The sequence below is a fragment of the Dryobates pubescens genome, chromosome 28 (assembly GCF_014839835.1).
Source record: "Dryobates pubescens isolate bDryPub1 chromosome 28, bDryPub1.pri, whole genome shotgun sequence".
NCBI lineage: Eukaryota > Metazoa > Chordata > Aves > Piciformes > Picidae > Dryobates > Dryobates pubescens.
The window spans coordinates 13,571,128-13,597,194 of record NC_071639.1 but is presented as its reverse complement, the minus strand read 5'-3'; the positions used below and the strand labels follow the sequence as shown (position 1 = coordinate 13,597,194).

Genomic DNA, 26,067 nt, shown 5'->3' with positions numbered 1-26,067 from the left:
ACATGGAAATAAATTTACATAGAAATAAATTCATAGAAATGATATAATGTCATTAATTTTATAACATTTGCAGAACAGAAACAATCATCATTTCAAATAAGAAGCAGAATTCTCAAATACTAATCAGAATTTCACATAATACTCAGAATTTCAAATTCTAACATCCCAGAACAGAAATGATCAGAATTTCAGAGAATAATCAGGATTTTCAAATCCTGATCAGCATTTCAAATTCTAATAATCAGGATTTTCAAATCACAATCAGGCTCTTCAAATCATAATCAGGATTTTCAAACACTAATCAGGATTTCAAATTCTAGGCCAGAAAGAATCAGCCCTTCAAATAAGAGCAATTAATTGCAGTTTCTTTGTCTAAATGAGAGGCAGGCTGTGCTGGTTGTGCTCACTGCTGCTAGGAGAAGGAGTCTGAAGCAAGGCATTCAGGTAAGTACAGGAGAGGAAATCCAGGATGCTTCTGTGGCATGCTTTTAGATTTAACTCTCATTGCACACAGAGTAACAGATGAAGCTGAAATAAAGCCCCAAGTGCAGGACCATTTTGTATCCAGACAGGTACCAAGTGGGGAAAGCACAGCTGAGCTCCCCACAGCTTTTGTCTAGCTGAACACAAGATGCTTCCAGTAACAACCTATTTTACCAACCTTTGATGTGGGATACTTGTTAAACACTCTAAAGATGGCAAGCTCAGCTGCAACTGTTTTCCCAGAACCTGTCGGTGCTCCAAGGAGGACGTTACAGTCTGTGTGGTAAAGTGTATGAAATATCTGGGTCTGGATAGGGTTGAAGTGGGTGAATTTGTACAGGGCTTCGTATTCTGGGTGTCCCAAGGCTGTGATAGGCAAAGGCTGAAGATCTAGAAGCTCTAAAAACACAAAATAATCAGGAGTGCATAACAAGAACTGCCAGGACATAACATTTACTATGCAGATAAAGGTATTAGATAGTTACTATGAAGATGAGATATAGTCTTCAGTGGAGAGGAACTTAAACCTAGCTGAGGATGTCCCCTGCTTACTGCAGAGGGGGTTGCACCCACTTCAGAGGTCCCTCCCAACCCAGACCATTCTATGATTCTACACTGGAAATTGTTTTACTTAATTTCTGCTATGACACAGAGTCCACCTTTGGATCACTGTTAACTTTGATAGGACTAACAAAATAATTTTACATCTCAGAAGTACTTCTGCAAGCACTGCTGCCAGAGTTCCGACAGGGAGGAACCAGCCACTTGCAGAAAGTCAACTCTTTTCTGAAAGCTGTTTCCTTTTTGCCCAGTTGCAGCAAGTTCTACGTTCACTCTATTAGATTAGAAGTATGTTCAGCTTCTTATGAGAACAGAATGTGGAGCTGGAAGACAGCAGAGTCTCTGCATTTCAGATTCAAGCATAAAATCTGTTTAAGAAGGAAGGATTCTTTGGAGTTTCTGAGTTGATGGAGTAATACAAATCAGATGAGTCCAACTAAATTTTGCATCTAATCCTTTAAACATGTAATTGAAGACATCATCTTAATAAACAAACAAACAGCCTTTCAAATATAGGATCCTCAATGCATCTCCAGGGCATCTGCTATCCAAACAAATGGAGATTGTGGAATTTGGAAGATGATATATATAACCAGATTGGATTTGGAATCCTACCAAATTAAGGAGACTGCAGTGATTCTGCTATGCAGATGCTTGCTTTGAAGTTTGGTGATTTTTTTGGGGGGTTCTTTTTTTGTGTGTGTGTGTGTATGTGGCTGGAGGACTCATTGCCTTTTCAGGGTGCTTCACATGAAGGTATGATATGGGAACCATAAAATCTACTGAGGCAATGATGCCTAATATTCTTCACATGCTTTTCACTGATACCTTATGGCTGTTTTATCCTTCCCACTCAAACTGTGATTTCTTGGGCTCTGTTGAGGAGAAAGAAGGGCTTTTTTGGTGTGTTTTTTTTGCCTAGCAGAGCCTCTACGTACTTCATTGTGGAGTGGAAACCAGATGGGAATTGAAATCAATTACCATAAATCCTAGAGGCTCCATAACTGGTGATGTGTAAATATCTTTCTGTTTCTTCTGAATAGTAGTCAGTGATCAGTCAATTAGATAAAAAGGTTACACATGCTCTTCCAGACAGCCTAGGTACAGTGTAACAATAGCTAAACACTTCACAAACACATGTGAATTTATGCATGCCAGAGGACAACACCGTGTGAGGAGGGAGGCTTTCTGAGAGCACCCCCCCCACAGGCTGCTGGCTGAGCCAAATGTAATTACAGAGGAAAGGTTTTACAATGACATCAGGCACAATGAATGTGTAAAGCAATTTATGGATCCAGAAATAAGAAAGAAAAAAAAGGCAGCAAAACACAAACATATGGCTCCTGTGCCAAGTGCTACAAGGGGAGCAGGGAGGGGGAAGGCCAGGACTTGATCAGCAGTGCTGAGTTGAAAGTGATGATGTTTGGGACTGGAATGGTGCTTGCTAGGATGGATTTATTTCAGTGAAAATAGTAAAATGGTTCATTGAGAGGCTGGAGCGTGCCAGAGAGGGGCAACCAAGTTGGTGAAGGGTCTGGAGAACAGGGCTGGTGAGGAGCAGCTGAGGGAACTGAGGGTGTTTAGTGTGGAGAAGAGGAGGCTGAGGGAGACCTCATTGCTCTCTACAGCTCCCTAAGAGGAGGTTGGAGTGAGATGGGGGTTGGTCTCTTCTCCCTACTATCAGGTGATAGAAGGAGAGGAAATGGCCTTGAACACCTCCAGGTGGGGAGCACCCACAGCCTCCCTGGGCAACCTGTTCCAGTGTCTCACTACCCTCACTCTAAAGACTTTCTTCCTAATCTCCAGTCTCAATCTGCCCTCCTTAAGATTCAGCCCTTGCCTCTCATCCTATCACTACAAGCCCTTGTAAAAAAATCCCTTCTCAGCTTTCTTGCAGGCCCCTTTTTTAGAGAGCTTTAAAGTCAGTGAAGAAATGGTCTCAACGATGCAAACACATCAATGCTTTTTGGTGATGAAGCAGTGGTTAAGAGATCTGTTGCACTATCGTAAGGAAAAATCAATATGAACAAGATGAATGAAACCAAAATGACCCCATTGGGAGTTACCTGTGTGGGGTGGATGTCTCTCTGGAAGAATCAAGTGTTGAAAATTTATGATGCATACAGCCTCTGCTCCTAACCATCTATCAGACACAGCTCGGATGTAATATTGAGAAGGAAGAGGTTCAAAAATTGGGATTGTGAACACCAGCTGCTGAGGCTCTTTAGTAATGACCTAAGGCAAATGTGTAGAGAAGAATTACTGCACAGACAAATCAGTACCTTGAAAAAGCAGAGGTTGCCTCCACAGGCATTACCAAGACAAAGCAATCAACAATGTGTTCAACTCCACCTGCAAAATTTTCGTGCCTTTATGAAATATTTCACCACTGGGAAAGGCTTTTGTTTGCATGGACTTCAAACAGTAAGAATTAAGCTGGCTCTTCAACTTTTTTTTCTTTAGCAAACAAAACCATTACAGTATTGTGTTGTTTTGTTTTTTTCCCCACTTGGAAATAACTGTTCCACCAAAGGAGGAGGAAAAGGGACAGCTGAGATTAGAGAACATCTTTGTGGAAGTCCAAGCTTCCTATGTACATCTGAAACTGAAAGCTGTCTTTCTGACCTGAAAAGCTGCTTAGGTCAAAACACTTTGACTTACAAAGCTGCATCCACCAACTCCAGCTTTGTGTTGCTGGGAGATTCTGAACAAACCCCATTACCTGCTTTTTCTGAATGATGAAGTACTCTGAATGATAAATGTGATCATTAGCAGGGTCTTCTACCCAGATCCACCAGGGCTCTCCAACAGTGCCATGTACCTTGAAGGGGAGAGAAAAGCTTTGTTACAGATGCAATGAGCTTCTCTAGATGTGCTGGGGATGTCTGATAACTTTCTGAATGATGTAGGCTTACAAAAGAATACAGAGAAACCAGAGGTAAGGGCAATATAGCACTTGCAATGAGATCAGTCTGCTCGAGGGTTATGTTCAAGAAGAATCTGGTTAAAGCTCCTTACAAAGAGACTGAGCTCCCAAGGTTTTCTCCAGGCTCCTAAAAAAGGATTCCTCCTTTTTTTCCTCCTTGTACTTCAGTCTTTGGGTCCTGTACAGAGCAGAATCTTTTGCTATCCCCTGCTCATTTTTCATTCTCTTAAGAAAAATTGGACACTGAATCGTGACTTTCCTTTTGTAACTTCTTCTCCTCCAGAAAGACAGAGTAAGTGGATTCTGAAGGCTGGAATGTAGGTGTTGCTACAGGTGAAGTCAGAAAAGCACAGACAGAGCTGTCTCTGGTGATTCCCATACCATCTGGCAACACTTTATTCCATCCTAGATTTTTGTTTGCTTTGTTGTCTGCCTTGTTTTGCAGAGCCAGCCAGAAAGCATAGCTAGGTGAGATGCTCAGTAAAGAGCTTTGTTTCTTTCATGTTGGGAATCAGAGTCCATTCAAATCTTTCTCTAATAAATCCAGGTAGGAACCAAAAGTTAACTTTCTGTGTGTTGATTGTTAATCTCCTGTTCATAAGTTTCACTGGGTAAAACTTCCAAAACAAAAGCAAAACCCTTTAGGCAGGGGAATATAGATTCTCAAATCATCTGGAACAAAGCTCTAATTGAGTTGTGGTTAAGGTATATTTGTCACCTAAAGGATTTAAAAATGAATTTCTGCAGACAGGAACAGATACTCCACATCCACATCCACCTCTCAGCAGAACTTATCTGAAGTGTAAATCTAAGTGTTAAAACAGAAAGCCGTGCCTGCCTGGTGGAATCTCTCTGCCTCCTTCCTGCAGGAAGCTTCAGAAGTAGCAGCAACAACACAATGCCCCCACGTGGAGACCTGGATTTCATTTGGGTTTATCTCCCATCTCTTACTGATGAACAGATTCCAGCTCACAGGGCATGGGGTCGTTCGAAATGTGCAGCTCACACAACTCCTTTCATATGCATTTGCACCATAAAACAGAGATGAGTTTAATCCCAAACACATCACAGTTTGTCTGTTCAGACAAGACCCAACAGAAAATAGGCACTGATGTTGGGAATGTACAGCTGTAAAGCCATTGAGAAAGAGCAAGGGGACTTGGCATACATCAGCTGCACGTGAAGGCTTTGATTCCTGCATTTGACATTCATCCCTAGTTCTGAGAGCCATCTGGGTCTTCCTGTTTCTTGTTTCTCCTTTTTGGGCATATAACTCAAATCTGTGTGTGACTACAATTACCCTTCAGGGGAAGCACTTGCTTCAAGATGTCCTAAAGAGTGCAGCCCTGTCACAATTCATGGGAACAAAAAGATGATTTTTGGAGTTCCGCCTCCTACAAAAGTTGGACAAGGTCAGTCTGGGCCTAGTAGCAAATCTGCTTTTTAGCTAAAATAAACACTCCCCCCTGCCTCATCCAAACAGCTACAGACTCCCTGTGATCACCTCCTTTACTGAAGCTAAATCAATGCTTCCTGACCTCCCTCCACCTCCTTGATTTCTTTTACCTGATCATTCCAGGTGAAGTCGGGAGAGATGTTCAGCCGCACTCGGAGCACCGTGCGGGTGATTGGCTGAATGGTTGCTTCCATGATGATGGAGGGGATTTGATGGACACACTGCTTCACCTTTAACCCAATCTTCACATGATGCAGCATATGACCTGCCAACAAAACATCAGCTGCTAACACATTTGCATTTCCAGGAGAAAAAAACCCAACGGAAGCCTGACTTTCAAAGCGGCTGTGGAGAGCAGCGTTGTTGCTTGCTTGTTTTGCTCTCAGGTGTGCAAATGTCTAACTCTGCTGACCTGGCATGTCTGAGTATTTTGTAATACTTAACTGGAATTAGCAATTTAGAGCAGAGAAAAATCAGTAGTAACCCCCCTGCTGGCTAGAACTAAGGGTTTAGAACAACCATTATGAATCCACACTGAATACACACTCTGTGTGGAGTTGGTTCCCTTTCCCTTCCTGACTTTTTGCCCAGGCTCTTACCAAGCCACCCAGCTCTTTTTTAAAGCATGAATATTGACCTTTTCCTTCATCAAGGGCACACTTCTGAACTCCCACAATGCCTCCTTCTCCAATTCCTTCTCCAACAATTCCTTCTCCAGTTCCTCCTTCTCCAATTCCTTCTAAAATTCCTCCTTCTACAATTCCTCTCCTACAAGTCCTCCTTTCACAATTTCTCCTCCAATTCCTTCTACAATTTCTCCTTCTACAATTCCTTTTCCTTCAGTTCCTTGTTCTCCAAGTCCTCCTACACTTCCTTCTTCTCCATTTCCTTCTCCAATTGCTCCTTCTACAATTCCTCGTCCAAATTCTTTCTCCAATTCCTTCTCCTAGAGTTCCTTGTTCACCAATTTCTCCTCCAATTCCTTGTTCTCCAGTTCCTGCGTAGTGACTCAAAGCAGACAGAACCCTTTTTATAACACTGCATAAACCTGTTATGAACTCAAAAATGAGCTTAGAAACGAGCTCAGCTATGAGGTTAAGAGCTTAAGAATGTGTGCACCTCCTGGACACCTCACAGCAGCTCTGATCTTTCAGAACATGTCAGGGTGTAGCTGAGACAAAGGGAAAATGACATGTGGCAGTGTTTTTTGACTTGCTATCACAGCCATGCTAACTAAGGCAATAAAGTGCTCACTGTTGAAAGTTACTGGTGTTTTTTATGCTAGCATTATGTGATTCCTGTGCACACCTTCCCATTAAAACAAAACAAAACAAAAACCCAAAGGATGGGAAAAAAAAGAAGAAATCCTATGATTTGCATGCTGTGATACAAACCTTTTCTTGCTATTGCATGAAGCTCAGGAGCAAAACACCTTGAAACTGCTAATTATTGTTTTTTCTATATTCCCTGGAGATTAGGAAGAAATTCTTCCCAGTGAGGGTGGGGAGACACTGCAACAGGTTGCCCAGGGAGGTTGTGGGTGTCTCCTCCCTGGAGGTGTTCAAGGCCAGGCTGGATGAGGCCTTGAGCAACCTGGGCTGGTGGGAGGTGTGACCAGAGTGGGTGTGTGAGTGAATGTGAGACTCACTTCTACCTTGCCCATGGATTCCTCACAGCTTAAGCAGAGCAGCACTGCCGATTTCTCACCTATTTCATCTTTTCTCATGTCCTTCATCTTGTCTATAGTGAGATTCTTTTCCTCCAGCTTCGAGAGGACTGATGGTGGCAAGACTGAGAACTGCCTCAAAGGGCTGACCCAGCCCCACAGCCTCTTGTCGATGACTTTGCTGAGGTTGAGGAGCCGATAGGTCATGGCAGGCCACCGCTTCCTGAGGGCGATCTCGAAGAGAGCCCGAACAATGCGAGCTGCGTTCTGCAGAGGGAAAAGAGGCAAGCAGGAATGCAGCCATTCCCTCAAGCATGCTTTGCAAAATGAAAAGGATCCCATTGCCTCTCATCTTTGACAAACCACCGCAACAGATTTTTCTCTTCACATTTCTTTCAAACACCCTTACCAACTGGTTTTTTTCCATCCCTTCTCTAGTGGCAGAACTACCTCCTGACTGCCTGCAGAAAGGATGGTAGGAAACCAGCAGCAAATGAAGCTGCAGTGGCAGCTCTGCCATGGAATTTTCATCATGGTGACAGCAACATCAGGGAGTTCTACATTTATTGTGTCTTCTCATGTGCACTGAGTGACAGGACATGAGGAAACAGGATCAAGTTGTGTCAAGGGAGGTTCAGGTTGGATACTGGGAAAGATTTCTTCTCAGCAAGGGTTCTCAGGCACTGGAACAGGCTGCCCAGGGAGGTGGTGGAGTCACCATCCCTGGAGGTACATAAAAAACACATGGATGTGGTGCTGAGGGAAGTGGTTCAGTGCTAGTGGCTTAGTAGAGCAGTGGGATTGTGAGCTTTAGGGGAGTGGTTGGACTTGATGATCTCAGGGGTCTCTTCCAACCTCAAGAGTCCTGTGGTTCTAGGATTCAATCCTCTCTGAAACAAATTCATTTGCTGTACTTCACATCTCCCCCCGCCTCCCCCTCTAGAACACACACCTGCAGCCTCAGTTTACATGGATCCCATTTATCCCTGAATTCCACAGCATTTGCACAGAAGTTTCACTGCAGTGACTGTTCTGAACATGTTACTATCTTCTGAGACCAGCATCCAAGCAAACTGCATGAATCTGCTTTGGACTTGGAAAATTCATCACAGAATGGTTCTGGTTAGAACAAACCTTTAAGGTCATTGAGTCCAACCATGAACCCAGCTCTGCCAGGTCACTACTAAACCATGGCCCTCAGCACCACATCTCCACAGCTTTGAAAAGCCTCCAGTGACAGGAACTCCACCACTGCCCCATGCAGCCTGGGCCAGGCCTGGACAGCCCTCAAGGGAAAGAAACTGTTGCTCATGTCCCACCTGAACCTCCCTGGGGCAACTTGAGGCCATTGCAGTTATTAACATAAGCCTGAATGAGGTCAGCCCTATCCAGAAAACCTAAGTCACGATATTCCTTTTATAAAGTGATCAAGATCCATTATGAAATTGTGGGGGGTTGATGTGTTTTTTGGTGGTATTTATGTTTTAACTCTGCCTGGATTAGCAGTTCTGTTCCTGATTCATTGAACAGAATGCAATCATCCTCTGCCTGGCTCTGCAATGCCAACAGGAACAAGAAAATAGAAGATGATTTAGTTGTGATAGGAAGCATATGTCCCCGAAGAAGCACATTTCTTTGACTTGTACAAGATGAATTGTTTTCTTAATAGTCACTATCCAATTAAAAAGAGAAAATCACAATCTGTACCACCAGTTCCACATGTACAGTTTGTGAAGATCTGAGAAGAAGGCCATGTTGCCTCACTAAAAATTGAGACAGACAAATAAAAGCAATTCTCTTGAAAGCAGAGATTAAAAGAATCACACTGAAAATGATCTTGCTGTGCAAGTACCACAGTTTTTTTATGATGTGCATAATGATTTCAGAATTCCCTCCTTTCTACCCAGGCACGCTATGAAATGCAAACACTTCTCCAGAAGATGAGGTTAGGATGAAAATCTTGCTGGAGCATCTCCATGCTTTGGAATATTTAACTCTCAGCTGTAGCAGCAGCTAAAGGCAATTTCACAATCGGTGCTTTCCAAAAGAAAGAAGTTGGGAAGGGTGAGACAAAAATGATTCAATGCTGCACATTCTTTTGTTGTTTTCTTTTCTTTTTAAAATCAGAAAAAAGAAGGGAAAAAAAACCCCAAACCAGACACAAACCAACCAACCAAACCAACCAAACAAACAAATGAAAAAGAGAAAAAAGGAGGGAAAAAAAACCAGGGAGGCATAGGACAGACTAAGTCTAGCAACAGGCCAAGGGGAAATGGTTTGTAGCTGAGGGACAGCAGGGATAGACTGGATCTTGAGAAGAAGTTCTTCAGTGTGAGGGTGGTGAGACTCTGGAACAGGTTGCCCAGGGAGGCTGTGGATGCCTCCTCCCTGCAGCTGTTCAAGGCCAGGTTGGATGAGGCCTTGAGCAACCTGGGCTGGTGGGAAGTGTCCCTGCCTGTGGGGATGACCTTTTCAGTTTCCTTCAAACCCAAACCACTCTAAGAATGCATGAATTAAACATTCAATACAACTATCAGCCACTCAGGTAGCAAATCAAGCCAACAAACCTCTCTATCTGTAAATGTGCATGACCATGCCTGGCAATAACAGCCCATCTTTGCGGTGTAAAGCAAGGTCTTGTGAGTAAACCAGGAATTAGTTAAGGGAATAACACACAAATTAGTTAAATGATTAAAAGAGAAATTAGTTATGTGAACAAAACACAGAACTGTGTTTTGCAGGATGAAGTATGGAAGTACACAAACCCACAAAACCAGAGTGCAACAGCTTTCCAGATAATTTAGAAGCTTTGATCAACTTTTCTGTGCACTCACAGAGTTAAGAAACATAACAATATTAATAAAAATACATGTAATAAATATGAATAAATATAACAGGGGGCAATACAACCAGAAAGGACATTTACCATTAACAAAAAATGCAGTAGGTAGGATTTTGCAAACCTTTTCTAACATAACATGATGCCACACACATGCACAGACACAAGGCTCTTATTTTTAACTGTATGTGAATTAAAATCTCTATTAAAAAAAACCCCTGCAGATCAAAGACTGCTTACAAAACATCTTGGAGTATGAAGAGAGCAGAAGGCAGCAACAGCTATGTAAAAGCCACCAGCTTTACCTGTGCAACATATGCAGAGTCTGAAATAAGGGAGAAGCTGTCCATCTCCCCTCTGCTAATATATGTCTGAAGGAGGATATTAATCTTTCCATAATTGTTTTCCACACCTCCTGGAGCAGGAAGTTCACAGAAATCATTCAGTAAGGTATCCAGCTCTTCTATTTCTTCTTCTCTCACCTACAACACAATTATACATTATGAAGAGGCTGCAGCAATTTGATCACAATTTGGGACACTGACATCAAATTTCCCTTCTAACACAGTTACAGTACTTGAAAATGGAGTCTCTTGTTTTAAGGGGAAAAAAAATAAAGAAGGGAGGAAAAAAAGCCTGAAACCCACATCTTCCATGGTGTAGCTAATAGATCATAATTGAAACTATCTCAACAGTCACACAATTACATTTTATTATTCATCACCATCTATTAAGGTTGCCATTGACACACCAAAATTTGATATGCCACAAAAATTGAATCTTCTGACCCTACCATCCTTCATCTGATGAGATTTCATTTTTTATTTGACCAGAGTAAAACCTCTGCCCATCTGGATTAAGGCAATCTTGAATTAACATTAAATGTGCTCATTATAGTTCCACAGTTTGCATGTGGCATAACACATTTTTAACTCAAAACTCTGAAGTACTCTGATTCCTGATATTAAAATTTTCATTGTTAATAAGATTAAGTCTTAATATGAGTAAAGAAATATTCATATCTCTGGTTTGAATAATGCATAACATTTCCCATCCTAACTGATGACCCTTACATGGCAAACCCAGCATAAATCTACATATTCTTTGATTTACTGATGGTCTGTAAGTGTAAAATTTATTTAAAGAGGGTAAATGTTTGGTCCCTGCAGGGAGCCAGCTAAAAGGAATTTTCATGTGGACCTGGCTACCTGACATACAAAAGACCCTAAGACAACTGGGTGAAAATCCCCAACTCTCCAGCTACTGCTCCTACAGGAAAGAAGAAGATGAAGGACACAACCCTGGTTTCAGAGGAATATTTTGCTTTGCTTACAGCAGCATTTTGGATATTTCTTTTCTGCTCTTGCATAGCACAGAAGAGGTCAAATCCACATCTGGATTTCACAGAATAGAATCAAAGAACCACTAAGGTTGGAAAAGACCTTTAAGATTGAGTCCAAGTGTGACTTAGCTATCTCAAAACACAGCATTTCTAAAGGCATTATGGAGCCATGATTCATATTTACAGTCTGTAGGTTCACATTTACAACCTGTAGATTCACATTCACTGGTTTTAGGTTCACATTTACAATCTGCAGGTTCATATTTATTGGTTTTAGGTTCATATTTACAACCTGTGGGTTCATATTTACTATTTTTAGGTTCATATTTACAACCTGTGGGTTCATATTTACTATTTTTAGGTTCACATTTAAGAATGTGTAGCTTCATATTTACACTTTTCAAATTCCCATTTGCAGTTTGTATCACAGAGAGGTGAAGCCTGAATTACCCTTGTGAAAAACAGTTATTAGTTTTAACATTCAGAGCAGCCCAGCAAATGAATCACAAAGAACCAGGAATGATTGTGCACTGATGCCCCACCACAAACATCTGAGAAAGCAAACCAGAACTGTGCTTTAGTCAAGGAACTGCTAACATAAAATAGAGAAACACAGCCCATCATATTTTCCATATGCTTTCCTTTTAAGCATTTAATTACACTAAATTTAGATCTAGCAAAGCAAAGCATTATCATAAAAATCCTTCTAACATGGAAAACCTTGCATGTGTCACTGTGAAACCTCACTGCTTCTTATCTTCTGTAGTAGAAGAGATTACAGCAAACTGGGATCTCTCCATTAAGTAAAGGGATGGAAGTGCCCAGCCAGTGTGAGCAAATCTGTCAGGATGTAGATGGAGAGAGAGTCACACTGCCAGCTCACAGAGCCAGGTGAACAAGAGCCAGCTCTGCTCTGGAAGTTGTGTAATTGTGGTAAAATGGCAATGAGCCCAAGCTAATAAAGCCTGGGGAGTCTGGCTCACACCTCTATGAGATGGCAGCCTGGGCAAACAAGCTCCTGCTGGCTTGCAGTGCACGCACTGCCGTGTGCCCTACCCGCACAGGAGGCAAAAATGGAGGTTGGAATTGAGGCGAGCATGAGAGTGCAGGAATCCTCCAGCCTGCATGACAGAATCTGTTGCAACTTTCTGGATTTCCAAGTTGAAAACAGATTATCAGAACTGATCACTCTGCTCATCCTTCTAGATCTCAAAGCTGAACATAATTTATCAAATCAGAATTTAATTGATTTTCGCAGCTGGCCTTGATGATCTTTGGAAACGGAAACTATTCTGAGGCTCTACGATTCCACCCTTCTGCTAATCCTTCTGGATTCCAAAGCTGAAAAGAATTTATCCTTCTGCTAATCCTTCTAGATTTCAAAGCTGAGAAGAATTGATTAGAATTTATTAAATCAGAATTTAATTTAATTTGACAGTCGGACTCAATGATCTCGGAGGTCTTTTCCAACTGAAACAGTCCTATGGATCTCTGATTCTATTATTCTGCTAATCCTTCTAGATTTCCTAGCTGAAAGTAATTAATCCTTTTAGATTTCCAAATTGAAAAGAATTCTGCTAATCTTTCCAGATTTCAAAGCTGAAAATGATTTATCAGAATTCCCTCAATCATTTGACAGTTGGACTTGATGACCTTTAGAGATCTTTTCCCACCGAAACAATCCTATGGTTCTCCGATTCTATCCTTTTGTTAATCTTTCTAGATATCAAAGTTGGGAATAATTGATCAGAATTTCTCCTTCTGCTGGTGTCATTTTGTTCCTGGCACCAAGTATGTCACAGAATCAACTGCAGTGAGTCCTGCTGCGTTTCTGCTAGAGCAAATTGCTCGGCGAGACAGCTAATAATGGTTTAAACTTCAAACAGGAAAAAACTGCTGCATGCCTGGCTGCACCAATCTAATGGACACTCATCTTCACCTGGTAATAATTGAGGAGATGGAAAGTTCTTAAAAGCATTTAAAAGGAATTCATAGAGATCCATAACTAGTTATTAAATGTGCACTGTAGCTCAGGCTGAGCTACACATAAATCTGAGGGAGTGCATATTACAGCTCTGGGCAATTATGGCTGCTGAGGAAACACTGTCTAATAGTGCATCATATTTAACAGAATTGGAGCCTGTGGTCACTATTTGTGTAGAATTAAAGAAGTGTTTAGTTCTGAGACATTCTTTGTGTGAAAGGACAAAACTTTACCTTTATCTGTTCAAATTCTTCGGCTTTTGATACTATAGCGAAGATATCACCTTCTGTTTTATGAGCATCAAACAACTCATTGAAGGTCTAGGAAAAACAAAATTAATTGACACAGAAAATAAATGTAACAGCAGCACAAAAGAAAGAAATATTAATCAAGATTTTAGAGGGCATATAAGCTTCACATGTAATTAAGATACTGAAAGACCGGAGTGCTGCACTTCAAACAGGAATGATTTCCAGAGTGACTTCTCAGCCCCTGCAGAAAACCAGTTCCCTGAAAGCTGGGCATCTCAAAACCAAGAGCCATGCAGTCTACAGCCCCTTCACAAACAGCTTAGGACATATGTGAGTGACTAAATATGTGACACTCACGAGACACAGTGACAGTCAGCAGCCACAAATTCTGAATGTTCAGTCTTCACCTTTTATTCAAGAAAAATATTTATTTCCTACAAAAGGCAGGTTTGAAGATTAATGTGTGCATCAAATCAAGCTTCCAATACCCCTAAGTTCTGTGCTCTCCTTACAGCACAATCTGATCACAGTGCCAAAAGCTGTTTAAGGTTGGGAACCTGCTAGGATTTTCACGCAGAAAAACTTATCTGTTATCAGACTCCGTGGTTGAACGTGTTAACATGCACCAATGGCTGCACACACTGCTGGGAGCTAAATGTTTCTTATAGCACACCTAAAAGAAGGCAGAGACTACAGAAATCTCCAGTCTCACTCACACCAAGCCTAAGTATTGCTTTATGCATCCCTTCTTTCCCCCATTTCCTCTCCCCCCGTTCCGGCAAACACGATTTGAAACGATACTGAACAAATCAGCTTCGTATTCTGCAATATCTTAGAACTATTTTAGGTCTGGATTCAAAATGAAGGCCAAAAAAAAAAAAATTAAAAGAAAATGAAAAAATCAATCCCAGAAGTAGAAGATGCTATTTTACCTCAATAGTGTTGTATTTAATATAGTAGTGGCTGGCAGTTCTGCCTAGATCCGTAGAAGCAAAGAAGCCGGTTCGCTCTTCAAAGCGAATCATGCGGGCTTTGTCCAGCTTTCTGCCAACTTCAATTACCAGCTGCTCTCGGTGCTTTTCTAGACTTGGGTCCATCTAGCCATGAAACACACATTTATTTGTATAAAAGAAAGAAAGGAAGGGGAAAAAAAAAAAGGTCTTAAATAAATAGTTTTATTGAGGTAATGCAGCCACGCCAAGCTGGAAATCACGTAAAACGAAGCTGAAGTTATTAAGTCAAGACTTTGCTGAGGTCTCACTAAATAGTAGTTAAATTGACATTAATGACTGCAAATGGGCTGTACAGGACTTCCTCTGTGTGGACAGCCTTGACCTTTTGTGCCCTAAAATAACTTTGGAATGTGGTGGGTGTCCATGGAGAGGGAAAGGAGAACGAGTTTGCACCTTCTCGGCCCCACTGAGCAGCTGGGAAGAGCAACCCAGGAGGGTTATGCAGATAGATGGATTCTGGATGGGTAACACTGACTGCCAGCCAGGACACAGAGAGAAACTGGCACACTGCAACGTTACCAAGGCACAATAAGATAGCAATTATGAAAATTGGATACCTACAGCCAGAACAGAAGGAACAGAATGGCCTAAGTGAGACAATCTGTGGTTATGCCCTCATCTGGCATGATCCCATCCATACACTGCCTGTAACACATGGACTTGGAAATGTGAAACTGGCTGATCTAGAAACCAAGGGGCTGGCATGGTTTGGCTCCTACAGGAATGGCTAACACTTCAAACTGATACAATTTGTTACTGCCTTAACACAAAAAATAGACATGTCTGTGATCAGCACATCACATCACAAGCACAGAACAGGTCAGTGGCAGGGAAAGACAAATGTTGGCAGCCTCCACTTTCTCTGCAAGTGAAGAAATCTTCCCCCCCCCCAAAAAAACAGCCAAGGGGAGGGGGAGCAACTCTGAAATATCCTAAACCAAAGCCTGCTAGGGGCAGAGGGAAAGCAAGCAGCTCAAGAATGCTTTATTTTATCAGTGGTATCCAGCCTACAAACCTGAAACACTGACAGCAGGCCAAGCCACAGCACCTGACAATGAATGTTGGCCTTTGGAGGGTAACTCAGGCAGCTGAAATGTATTTGCATGTGAACAGAAGGAGCCTCTTAATTCAGTGTTAAAAACACTGCGCTGCAGAAAAAATACCTTCCTCTTTCCAAGCACTTTACAAGAATTGCTGATGTCAGGTTAAGTAGAAATAGCAAATATTTATCCTCACATCAGGGAAGGATTAGAGCCCCAGAACAGGTTACAGGTTGGTTTTTTTCCCCCCAATGCATTTTGTACCTGATAAGCTTTGTGACTGATGCCATACACTAATGGATTTGCTCTCATCCGTACGTAGAGATAAGTGTAACTTATCCACTTTACTGCTTCTTCCACGTTAGTTACTGTGCCAAGAGCAATCTGCAAAGAGGAAAAGAGGCAAAATTCAGTGTAGATGTTACAGCTGAAAACATCTGGAGTTCAGAGCATTAGGATTAGGTCAAAGAAAGTGGCAGGATGTTTCCAGCTTTTAGTGTAATCACAGGATGGCAACTTGAAGCATTTACACACCTTACGGACAGCTACCAGCATGGTTGTGTTCTGTGGCGTAAGATTAGAGATACCTACCCCACTTGTGGCTTTCACCATTAAAAGGTGACACTGAGCAATTTTGTTACTTAAAAAAACCCAGATCACACTACATAATTCTCTAGCAAATGTGCTCAGGGTAATTCAAAGAGGAGCAGCTATGAAAAAAAGATAAAGATGAATTCACCTAGGGAAAAAGAAGAATTCACCCAGGGAAAAGGAAGAATTGACCTAGGGAAAAGGAAAATTTCACCTAGGGAAAAGGAAGAATTCACCTAGAGAAAAAGAAGAATTCACCTAGGAATTCACCTGTACAAAATGTTCATTCCTGAGGCCAATGAATTCTGACAATTAAAAGAAAACCCAAAGCACAGTACTTATTTTCATAATCATGACAATATAAAATACTGAGGACAGTGAAGTGCTATAATTAAAAGCAAAAACCCCAAACAAGCAAACAGATACTTTTCCCACAATCATGACAACATAGCATGTTTCTTACTGAGAATGGTGAAATCTAAGAATCAAAAGGAAAAAAAACCCCAAACAATCCAATATTTATTTTCACAAGCATGAGAATGTAAAGTTTTCATTACTGAGGACAGTGAAGCCTGCTAATTGAAGGAGGAAACCTCTCCAGCTTCGATTTTCACACGCATGTAACTACAATTTTTATTACTGAGGACGGTGAAGTCCAACAATTAACAACAAACAAAACCCAACCCCATATTTTTTGGCCTCATTTGCTCAAATACCTAATTATCTCACCTATACATTATTTCCTCAGTTACAAGTACACTAAGGGTGATTGCGAGCTCCAGTTCGAGCTCTGTGCCTGCAATCTAAGCCTGTGCCTTCCTTCCTCCCCCAGCTGTGATGAACGTTCCCAAGGAATAATGCAGGGACAAAAACGCCACCAAGGCAACTTCTAAACCGTTGCTGCCATCTAGTGCTGAGCGAACCTTCTGCTGGGTTGGCTGAAAACAGAACCTGTGGTGGAGCACCACCAATGGCAGAAATTAACTTTATTAACAGTGATTATGGAATGAATGACTTAGCAACGCTAGGAGAGGACCTCTCTTGAGCCCTATGAGAGGTAGCAGTCATTAAAGTCCATAAACAGACAAGGTGAGGGTGCAGTAAAAGAACACTTCTACATTTCTCAGTGCTTCCTCAGCTGTGTGGTAAGTCACATCCAGAGGGTAGTTAGTGGTCAGTGGGCTGATGTCCAGATGGAGATGGGTGACAAGTGGTGTCCTTCAGGGGTCCATACTGGGGCCAGGGCAGTTCAATATCTCTATCACTGGTACTGATGGTGGGACTGAGTGCACCATCAGCAAGCTTGCCATCATCCCCCAGCCTGGATTGATACCAAGGATTGCCCTGATCTAGGTGCAGGACTCTGCCTTATTCTCGGAGGAAGGCCATTACCTCTTAACTCCAAAGAATTTATCTACCGTCTGGACACAGCAGAAGAAGGTGAAGGGAGAAGGGATGAGGTTGGTGGTCTCATGCAGGTCAAGCCAGGCCCCAGGGTCCCTAGACACCCCGGGAGAACACTTCAGTTCCCTCCAGCTGGCACTTTGCTCCTTACCCAGATGAACTGCTCAGTCACAGTGTTTTGGAAGGGCTTTGAAGGAGTTCTCTTCTAAGGACCATGACAGATGCCCACTCTTTGAAGGCAAAAACAGATTTGTCCTAACTAAACCAGTCACCACCTTTTACATCCCTGGCTTCATAACAAAATCCTAAGTAAAGGCAAGGAGAGAAACACACCCTGGGGAGGGTGCACCTAATGTCCAGCACCACAAACCCTCCCAGTTTCTAAGCTCTCAGGGAAAAGCTGTCCCAGCAACAAGCTGGGGTCCAGCTGTGGATGTCAGGGAGGGCTTTATCAGGTGGAAGCAATTAGGAAGGAATGGTGACCTGCATTGTGTGAGCTATGGCTGATAGTTCCCAGAGAAGTTGAAGATACAGAAGATACAGCCATGGGTATTTCCTGTTTGCCACCTGGGCTTCTCTCAACTATGGCACCATAACCAGCACTTAATTTTATTCCTTTGGACATTCTGTTACACCCAGAGGCACAATTTCAGCAGGAAAGGGCACCTCCATGCCTCTGTTGATCATCACTGACCATTTACCCTCCTTCTGCTCATTTTCAGATCCTTCTGAAAAACACCCCAAACAACCCAAAGACCAAAAACTAATCAGCAGGAGAGAATCCTTAGCGGACTGAAGTGCCTTAATGCTGGTGCCAGCTCAGTGAAGCTGGGTGTATTTCAGCTTCTCCCACTCTGCAGCTTCCTGAGAACAGATGCACTGGGACATCAAGGCCAGCCTGCTGTCTCTGAAATAGGAAATGCTGAGGAGCAGAAGGTGGCACTGAGAAGCAGGCACCATACGGATTTCTCCCAAGTTTTTCAGCTACTGCATCTTAAGAGTCTTCAGTGAAAGGCATTGCCTTTGCATCTGACACCTTTCAATGGATGTTTATGCCATTTTTGTGCAGTTTTTCACCTACTCTACCTTTTCCCTCCCTGTAAAGCACTTCTTCCTCATACCCAGTCTCAAGCCACCCATAGACACCCACAGACCACCAATGAAGCTCCCGTTTTAGACATTTCGAGTGTGACCAAAATGCATTCTGGTTTCAAGTCACCCTAATTCTTCACAGTTTGCTAGCTTCCCTAGATGAATCACAGCTCACCTCTGCATTTAGGTTGTCAGCAAGGCTTTCAAGGAACTGGCTTTCGATTGGGTTCTGCTGAGTGAGAAGAGTCAGGTAGTGGCTGAGTTTATCGTGCGTGGTGATGATGATGCCTTCTCCGAATTTGTCAAACTGAGGCCGTCCAGCTCGCCCAAAGATCTGCATGACATCTAAAATTCCAAGGTCAACAAAGGAGCCTCTTTTTGCAGCATATATTTGTGTTCCCTGGTTGAGGAAAAGTTAATAAAAATTAACATAAACACACATGAATATAATCCTGATGAGCTGAACACCGAAATTAGGCAAATACAGCATGATTTCAGAAGTGTACTTTAACTAATCCTTTCATAATCTTTGATATATTTAAATCTTTACTATACAAACGAGGCTCCCACAGGAGAGAATCAGTTTAATGAGATATAAATAACATTTTGAGTTGCTCAGGCGTTCCCCCCCCAGGCCCAAACCCTGCAATGAAGATTTTGCTATCGATGCTTCTTTCCAGGTTTCTTTCAAGACACAAACCCGAGCGCAGCGTTCTGGAAGCTCTTACCTTAATCACAACAGCGTGAGCAGGAAGATTGACCCCCCAGGCCAGTGTAGCTGTGCAAACCAAGACTTTGATGTGGCCATTAGAAAACAAGTTCTCCACCAAGCTCCTGTCTTGCCGCAGCATTCCTGCGTGATGGATGCTGAATCCATCTGGGAACAGCTCACGCAGCTGCTTGTTTCTGGATCTCTGTACCTGGAATGGACAAGCACAACAATTCCATTAACTTCTAAATACAGCATGAGAACCTCTGCTCACAAAATCCCAGGTCCTCCTCACTACAGGAAAGACATTGAGTTGCTGGAGTGTGGCCAGAGAAGGGCAAGGAAGCTGGGGAAGGGTCTGCAGAACAGGGCTGGTGAGGAGCAGCTGAAGGAGCTGGGAGTAAAGGAGGCTGAAGGGAGACCTCATTGCCCTTGCAACTCCCTCCAAGGAGGCTGGAGCCAGGTGGGAATTGGTCTTTTCTCTCTGGTATCAGGTGATAGAAGGAGAAGAAATGGCCTGAAATGGTGCCAGGGGAGGGTTAGATTGGAGATAAGGAACAATTTCTTTGCTACAAGAGTTCTGAGGTCCCCCTGGATTCTTCTCTTCTCCAGGCTGAAGAACCCCAGCTCCCTCAGCCTGTCCTCACAGCAGAGCTGCTCCAGCCCTTCATCTTTGTTAGCAGAGATTCTCTACTTTTCCATAGACCACAAAAGAGAGAAACACCTTATTTTTCTGGCTATGACTCTATTCTTATCTCTGCATATTAGAGAGAATTCATTAATATAGACAACTAATTATAAATGAATGATGCTAATCTTAATAACAATCATCATCATCATCACTATTGTTACTACTACTATTATCATTATTCACGTTTACTACTACCTGACACACTGGTGCTGAAAGCTGATTTAAGGGATACAGAGCGAGTAAAGCAAAGCAAAACCTGGTTCACAGCACTGGCAGGGTGCCAAACATGAACAATAAATCTCTGCAAACACAGAAATAAATAGGGAGATGGGAATGCAATTATGGAAGGAGGACATGAAAAGAAAAATATTGTAGGAAACCCACATTTCTCAACTTCACAATGACCCAGCTTCTCAAGACCTGATCTTCCCTGCTTTAGCAGTTGTTATCTACTATTAATTTAAAGGAAATCAAAGTCAGCTTTTAACCACAGATGATATTTAGGCCAGTTTAATTAACTGCTGCAGTGCTTCAAGAGGAACAAACAAGAGAGCGAGGAAGTGGCAGTGCGGTTCGTGGAGCTTTATTCTTTATGAGCTGGCAAATTTTTCATACACAGCACAAATGCAGTTAGAGTTTATCAGCAGATCTCACAGAGGACAGGCATGGGGAAAACTCCCTTCAGCCACAAATCTGAGCACGGCAGCAGAAGTTTGGATCGATCTCGCTCACATTCAGAAGGTGGTCTGAGTGTTTGACAACATAGTTAGCTTTTGTCTTCAATAAATCTGCCTAGGAGACAACCATCAGAAGCATCACTTTGCCAGTAGATTTTCTCTCTGCGCTGCCTCAGCTTCAAACCATTCCCCCTTGTCCTGTCTCCAGACACCCTCACGAAAAGTCCTTCAGCAGCCTTCCTGGAGGATCCCTTCAGGTATTGGAAGGCAGCTCTAAGGTCCCTCCATATTTCAGTGCTGGAAGACAGCTCACAGCACATCCTCTAGGGGCAATGTATCTGCAAAGAAGCCTCAGCTCTTGTGCCAATGAACTGCACAGTTGCTGTCTTGAGTCTGCATTGCAATGGCTGCAGAGACACAAACCCAACAACCTGGGGATAAGGGAAGTGGAACTGTAGAAAGTTTTCTTGTTGTATCACAGACTAAAAGGCTTGGCTTCAACTGGATATGAAGTGTCACTGCTCAGGTGTGCTGAGAAGTTGTTACTCTGAGGTCCAGCCCTGGTCTCCTGAGTAGAATTGATTTTCTTTCCCCTCCCCTATCGCTCAGGAGGGCTGTGGATTGATGATTTCTGCTTACATTTGTGTGTGCATCTAAACTGGTATGTATTAAATACAGTCCTGCTTTCTCTGGCTGCCACCTATGCTTCTCCTGTAAATGTCTTGAATTTCATGCAGCTCTTGATTAAGACACATTAAAAATGTCACAATTAGATGCAGAAAAATGTCAAGCTTCATTTTAATGAGGAGTGAGGGCATACATGGCAGAAAAGATTTAATCAAGCATTAGGCTATTTCAGCTAAAGACTTAAAAACCCTTAACACCTTTCCCTACCCTTTTCTTGAAGCTGCTCTCACAAAGCTACCTCCACTCACAGACCATAAGCTGCTGGTTTAGGATGAACTACCACTCCTATGTGGAACAAAAAATGAGATTTTTAAATAGGGTTATAGTTTTGTTTGTTTTTGTTTTTAAATCTAAACCCCAAATAAAATAAGACCAATAAAGCCTGACCATAAGAAACAGCTACCAATAAATTACTTCTTGACAAGTGAAACATCAAGGTTTGTCTCCTTTAATCTCTGCTTGCCACACTCATCTAGAACAGACCAGCTCTGGAACCCTCAGACTGCATTAGGTTGGAAGGGACCTTCAAAGGTCATCCTGTCCAACCCCCTGCAGTCATCAGGGACACCTCCAACTAGATTGGGCTGCCCAGGCACACATCCAGTCTGATCTTGAATGCTTCCAGGGATGGGGCCTCACCCACACCCCTGGGCAGCCTGTCCCAGTATTTCACCATTCTCATTGTGCAGAACTTCCTCCTGCTGTCCAACCTAAATCTCCCCTGCTCCACTTTGAAGATGAGCAGTTTCACCAACCAGAAACCGAGTGTGAAGAAACACAGGTTGGAGTCCAGAGGGAGAAAAAAGGCACGCATTTGTGCAGTGATGGTTTTAATTGAGGACTCTCCTCTTATCAGTTAGAACTTTTATTTGTATTATTCAGCTTGCACTCTCTGCATAATAACTAAGCCATCAGCAGCTGTTTCCAGGACAGGGATGAAGTGGCATGGTACGTGCTAGCAGGAAGATTGAATTATTATTTTATTACACAAGCAAAGAACTAACTCTGAAAGAAATGTCCCCTGTAGGATTTAAAAGCTGCCTGCACTGCTGTGATGAACAGATCTTAAATAATCACTCCTTATCTTGTAGTACCTTTCACACTGCTTAAGAAAGAGCATTCTTGAAGGTGAAGGTGGTGAGACACTGCAATAGGCTGCCCAGGGAGGTTGTGGGGACCCCCACTCTGGAGGCATTCAAGGCCAGGCTGGATGAGACCTTGAGCAGCCTGGGCTGGTAGAAGGTGTCCCTGCCCATGGCAGAGGGGTTGAGACTAGATAGTCTTTGAGGTCTCTTCCAACCCAAACCATTCTGTTAACCTATATATCTATAAAATAGAAAATTCTTAGTACTTACTACACAATAGCATAGCAATACACTAGATCCTGTACAAACAACTTGTTTTGAAGCTCTTCTGTAAAGCTGTAAATCAGACACTTTTCAGAAGACCCCCAGCAGTTCAACACCTTGGGTTCAGGCAGTGCTTCTCTGCCCTCACATCACCTCCCTGGGAACAGCAGCATTACCTTCACTGTCTGTTCATCCTGCAGCTGGTTCCTGAGAAGGATCCAAAGACAACCAAGATCTCTCCTCAACCAAGATGACTTTCATGTCCTAGCAGATCATTTCTGGGTGGATGCAGGCTGGCCAATATGCTGTTCTACATAATGAGTATGCACGCTCATGCTTTACATCTTCACTCTTGTAATGCATGTGGCTCTTAACTTTGGAGAGTTATCCTGCAGTAATATCTCTGTCCAACACTTACTCTTTTGCTGGGTTATAATTAGTAGGTACCTGGCAAGACTGTATTTGAAGAAGGTAATTCTAGCAAACAAATGTGAATCAGTTTGAATTTCTCCTAGAAGAGTCAATAATCTAATTGTCTCCCTCTGGAGATTTAAGTTCACTGTATTAAAGTTAGAATTGTTTAAACCTATGAGTTATTGATCTGATCAATTTACTGGAATCACCTCAGTAAGTTCTGTAAAGTGCTCTAAAAATCCCTCTGAAGGAGACAGGAAGGAGAGCAGAGTGCCTGCTTTGCTTAGATGTCTTCCTCTATAGGTGTGAAGAGAACAATTCTTGGAGTGCAATCATCCGGAGGACATAATTCAGGACTAATTTTCTCTTTCCCAGTACTGGGTTTCTTCTGAACTTTCTTCTCTCTGTGTGTATGCAGATTTCTATTGACTGAGGTTTTTCTGTGCAATTAATTAGTAACAAACTCTCTGTAATATATTTACAGAGATCTGAGGAAAAAAATATTGCATTGATGTTAATTCATCCATCTGCTTTGTCTGGGGGTTGTAAACCTGTTAGGAATCTGTCCTAACTGAGGAGCTTGCTCTTGTGGAGGCATTGCAATTCAGGTGCCTTTGCTTTAAAGCAGGCTAAATAGGTTCTTTGTTGAGCTGACTTGAAATGTCTAACCCACAGAGCAGAGAGATCTCAGAGGGAATGTAAGAAAATACCCCACACATCAAACACACCCTGGAGAACAGATCAGCTGGATGGGAGGAAGCAAGAAGCTTGTTGCTTTCTCACTTCATGCAGTGCAGAGCAGGTGAGACCAGAGCTGCTGTGCTGCTTCCACAGCCCCTCTCCAGCCCTGCTCATTTCCATTTTTCATACTCTGTGTACTTATCATGTACACATTAGTGCTAATGACTGTTCAAAAGTGTTAGATGCCACACTGTGAGCTTCATTTTCTTTAATCTTTTAATTATATTAACAGTCTTTCCTCTGTAGAATTAATAATCATATCTGTTCAAATCGTTACATCCTCCTTCATGCATTTCCTCTCCTCAAAAATGTTTTTCATCTCACAACTCTGCCTTCAAGAGCAGCTTAACCTCAAGAGGATTTGCAGAATTCTCTACCTCAGAGCTGAACTCCTGTCTGTAAGGATGCATTTGTTGTAGTGGTTGGACTTGATAATCTTAAAGGTCTTTTCCAACCTTAATGATTCCCTGATGCTATAACATCAGGACATGGTCTAGTGGTCATGGAGGTGTTGGGTAGAAGGTTGGGCTTGTGGATCTAAGAGGAAAGCAAATAGCAAACTGCCAACACCTGCCTTAAAATTAGCATTATCTCTGTAATTCACCACTTGAAGTATTGATGTTTTAAACCTGACTGCCTCTATAGTGTTTGAAATGACAAAACCCCCTGAAGTCGAAGTAAAACACATATAAAACCTGAAGTTTTTCCCCTGCTTTAAGAATGAAAGCTAATACCATGTGAAATAGTTCTCTAACTACCACTGCAATCACTTCCAAGACACATAAAAGCAGAGCCCTGGAGCTGGCAGCCCAGAGAGGTTGTGGAGCCTCCTTACTACACATATAGTTTATCTGCCTTGCATTGTATGCTATCATCCATTAATGTATGCAAGAAGAGGAAAGGAAGAAACAAGAGAATAAGAAAATACCATCTCAGAAGTGTCATAAGAATGCAAAGCAGCCACCTGTCAGGTGAAGAAGAGAGCTGCACTCCAGGCTAGGTGTCTGGAAGCAGAGTGCATTTGTGTGTTTACTTTCCATTCTCAACCTTCAAAATGCTCTGAAGGGAAACACTGAACAAGGGCCTTTCACCTACCATAAAATCAACACCACACATCTGCATTAAAAAGTAAGGCCACAGGGTGGCTCTCAATACCCAGCATAGAAAACTAGAAAGCTGAAAAGGAAATCAGAACTACTCTCAGCTAGCTGGATTTGCTTCAATTTGCAACCCCCCTTGTCTTGGACAGCTCCCACCAGCCCCGGGTGCTCATGGCCTCCTCCAGCCTGGCCTTGAACATCTCCAGGGAGGGGGCATCCACAACCTCCCTGGGCAGCCCATTGCAGTGTCTCCCCAGCCTCACTGGAAAGAATCCTGTATTCTTCAGATGTATTGATCCTTTATCCTGTTTCACCTATCCTGAGCATCACCTTGATATGCAACAGTGCTTAGTTTTGTCCTGTTTATCACTGCAGAGCTGCCTCATGAATGTTTGTTCTCCTGCCAGAAGCTGCACTGTGTCAGTAAGAGGACTCCTAGGAGAAAAATGGGTCAGCAAACCTTTCTGTAGTTTTCTTTCTAGGATGGTTTAGGTTTTCTTCTAGAATGATCTCTGAGGTTGCAAATACAGCTGACAGGAGTGCTGACAGTTTTGTTGCAGGAGCTACAAAGAGGCACTTTATGCTTTTGTACATAACTTTTAATCAATTTCAGAGTTATTCAGGTTAAAATTGGTAGTGGAAAATTGGTAATGGATTTCATCACTGTAAATGTAAGATTTAATGCCTTCCCTTACTAATCCTCCATGGAAATGCTCTGATAAACTGCAGGATAATACATTGCTTATAGCATCCCCTTTTCATTGCTGACAAAGTTTCCTATTAAATACTGAATGTGCTTAGTAAGATCACTTGGAACTCTTGTCATCTTTATAATATGATTAAGTTTCTTGCCTTAAATGAAGTCTCCTGCAGCCTGCTGCAAGGCAGTGCAAGATTTACATTCAATCACTTCAGACCTTAAGGTAAATACAGCTCTTTAAAGTGTCCTCTGTACCCGAGCTTGAAGTATAGAACCACAAATTCAAAGTTGTGTCTTCGAGGTTGTAAAGGAAGAAGATCCTGTGGGAGATTTTAAAGTGGTTGGGCAATG

General features: G+C 42.4%; 1 protein-coding gene across 1 annotated transcript in view; it reads right to left on the bottom strand.

Moving 5' to 3' along the window:
- ASCC3 (activating signal cointegrator 1 complex subunit 3) overlaps positions 1-26,067 on the bottom strand; it is a 143,571-nt gene that overhangs the window by 60,590 nt on the left and 56,914 nt on the right. The window contains exons 15-25 of the mRNA XM_054174001.1: positions 19,377-19,568; positions 18,824-19,048; positions 15,826-15,945; positions 14,441-14,605; positions 13,491-13,577; positions 10,237-10,413; positions 7,134-7,359; positions 5,537-5,691; positions 3,767-3,865; positions 3,111-3,279; positions 662-882 (exon numbers count right to left, since the gene is read on the bottom strand). Coding sequence (XP_054029976.1) covers positions 662-882; positions 3,111-3,279; positions 3,767-3,865; positions 5,537-5,691; positions 7,134-7,359; positions 10,237-10,413; positions 13,491-13,577; positions 14,441-14,605; positions 15,826-15,945; positions 18,824-19,048; positions 19,377-19,568 — 1,836 coding nt within the window. The remainder of the gene's footprint in view (positions 1-661; positions 883-3,110; positions 3,280-3,766; positions 3,866-5,536; positions 5,692-7,133; positions 7,360-10,236; positions 10,414-13,490; positions 13,578-14,440; positions 14,606-15,825; positions 15,946-18,823; positions 19,049-19,376; positions 19,569-26,067) is intronic.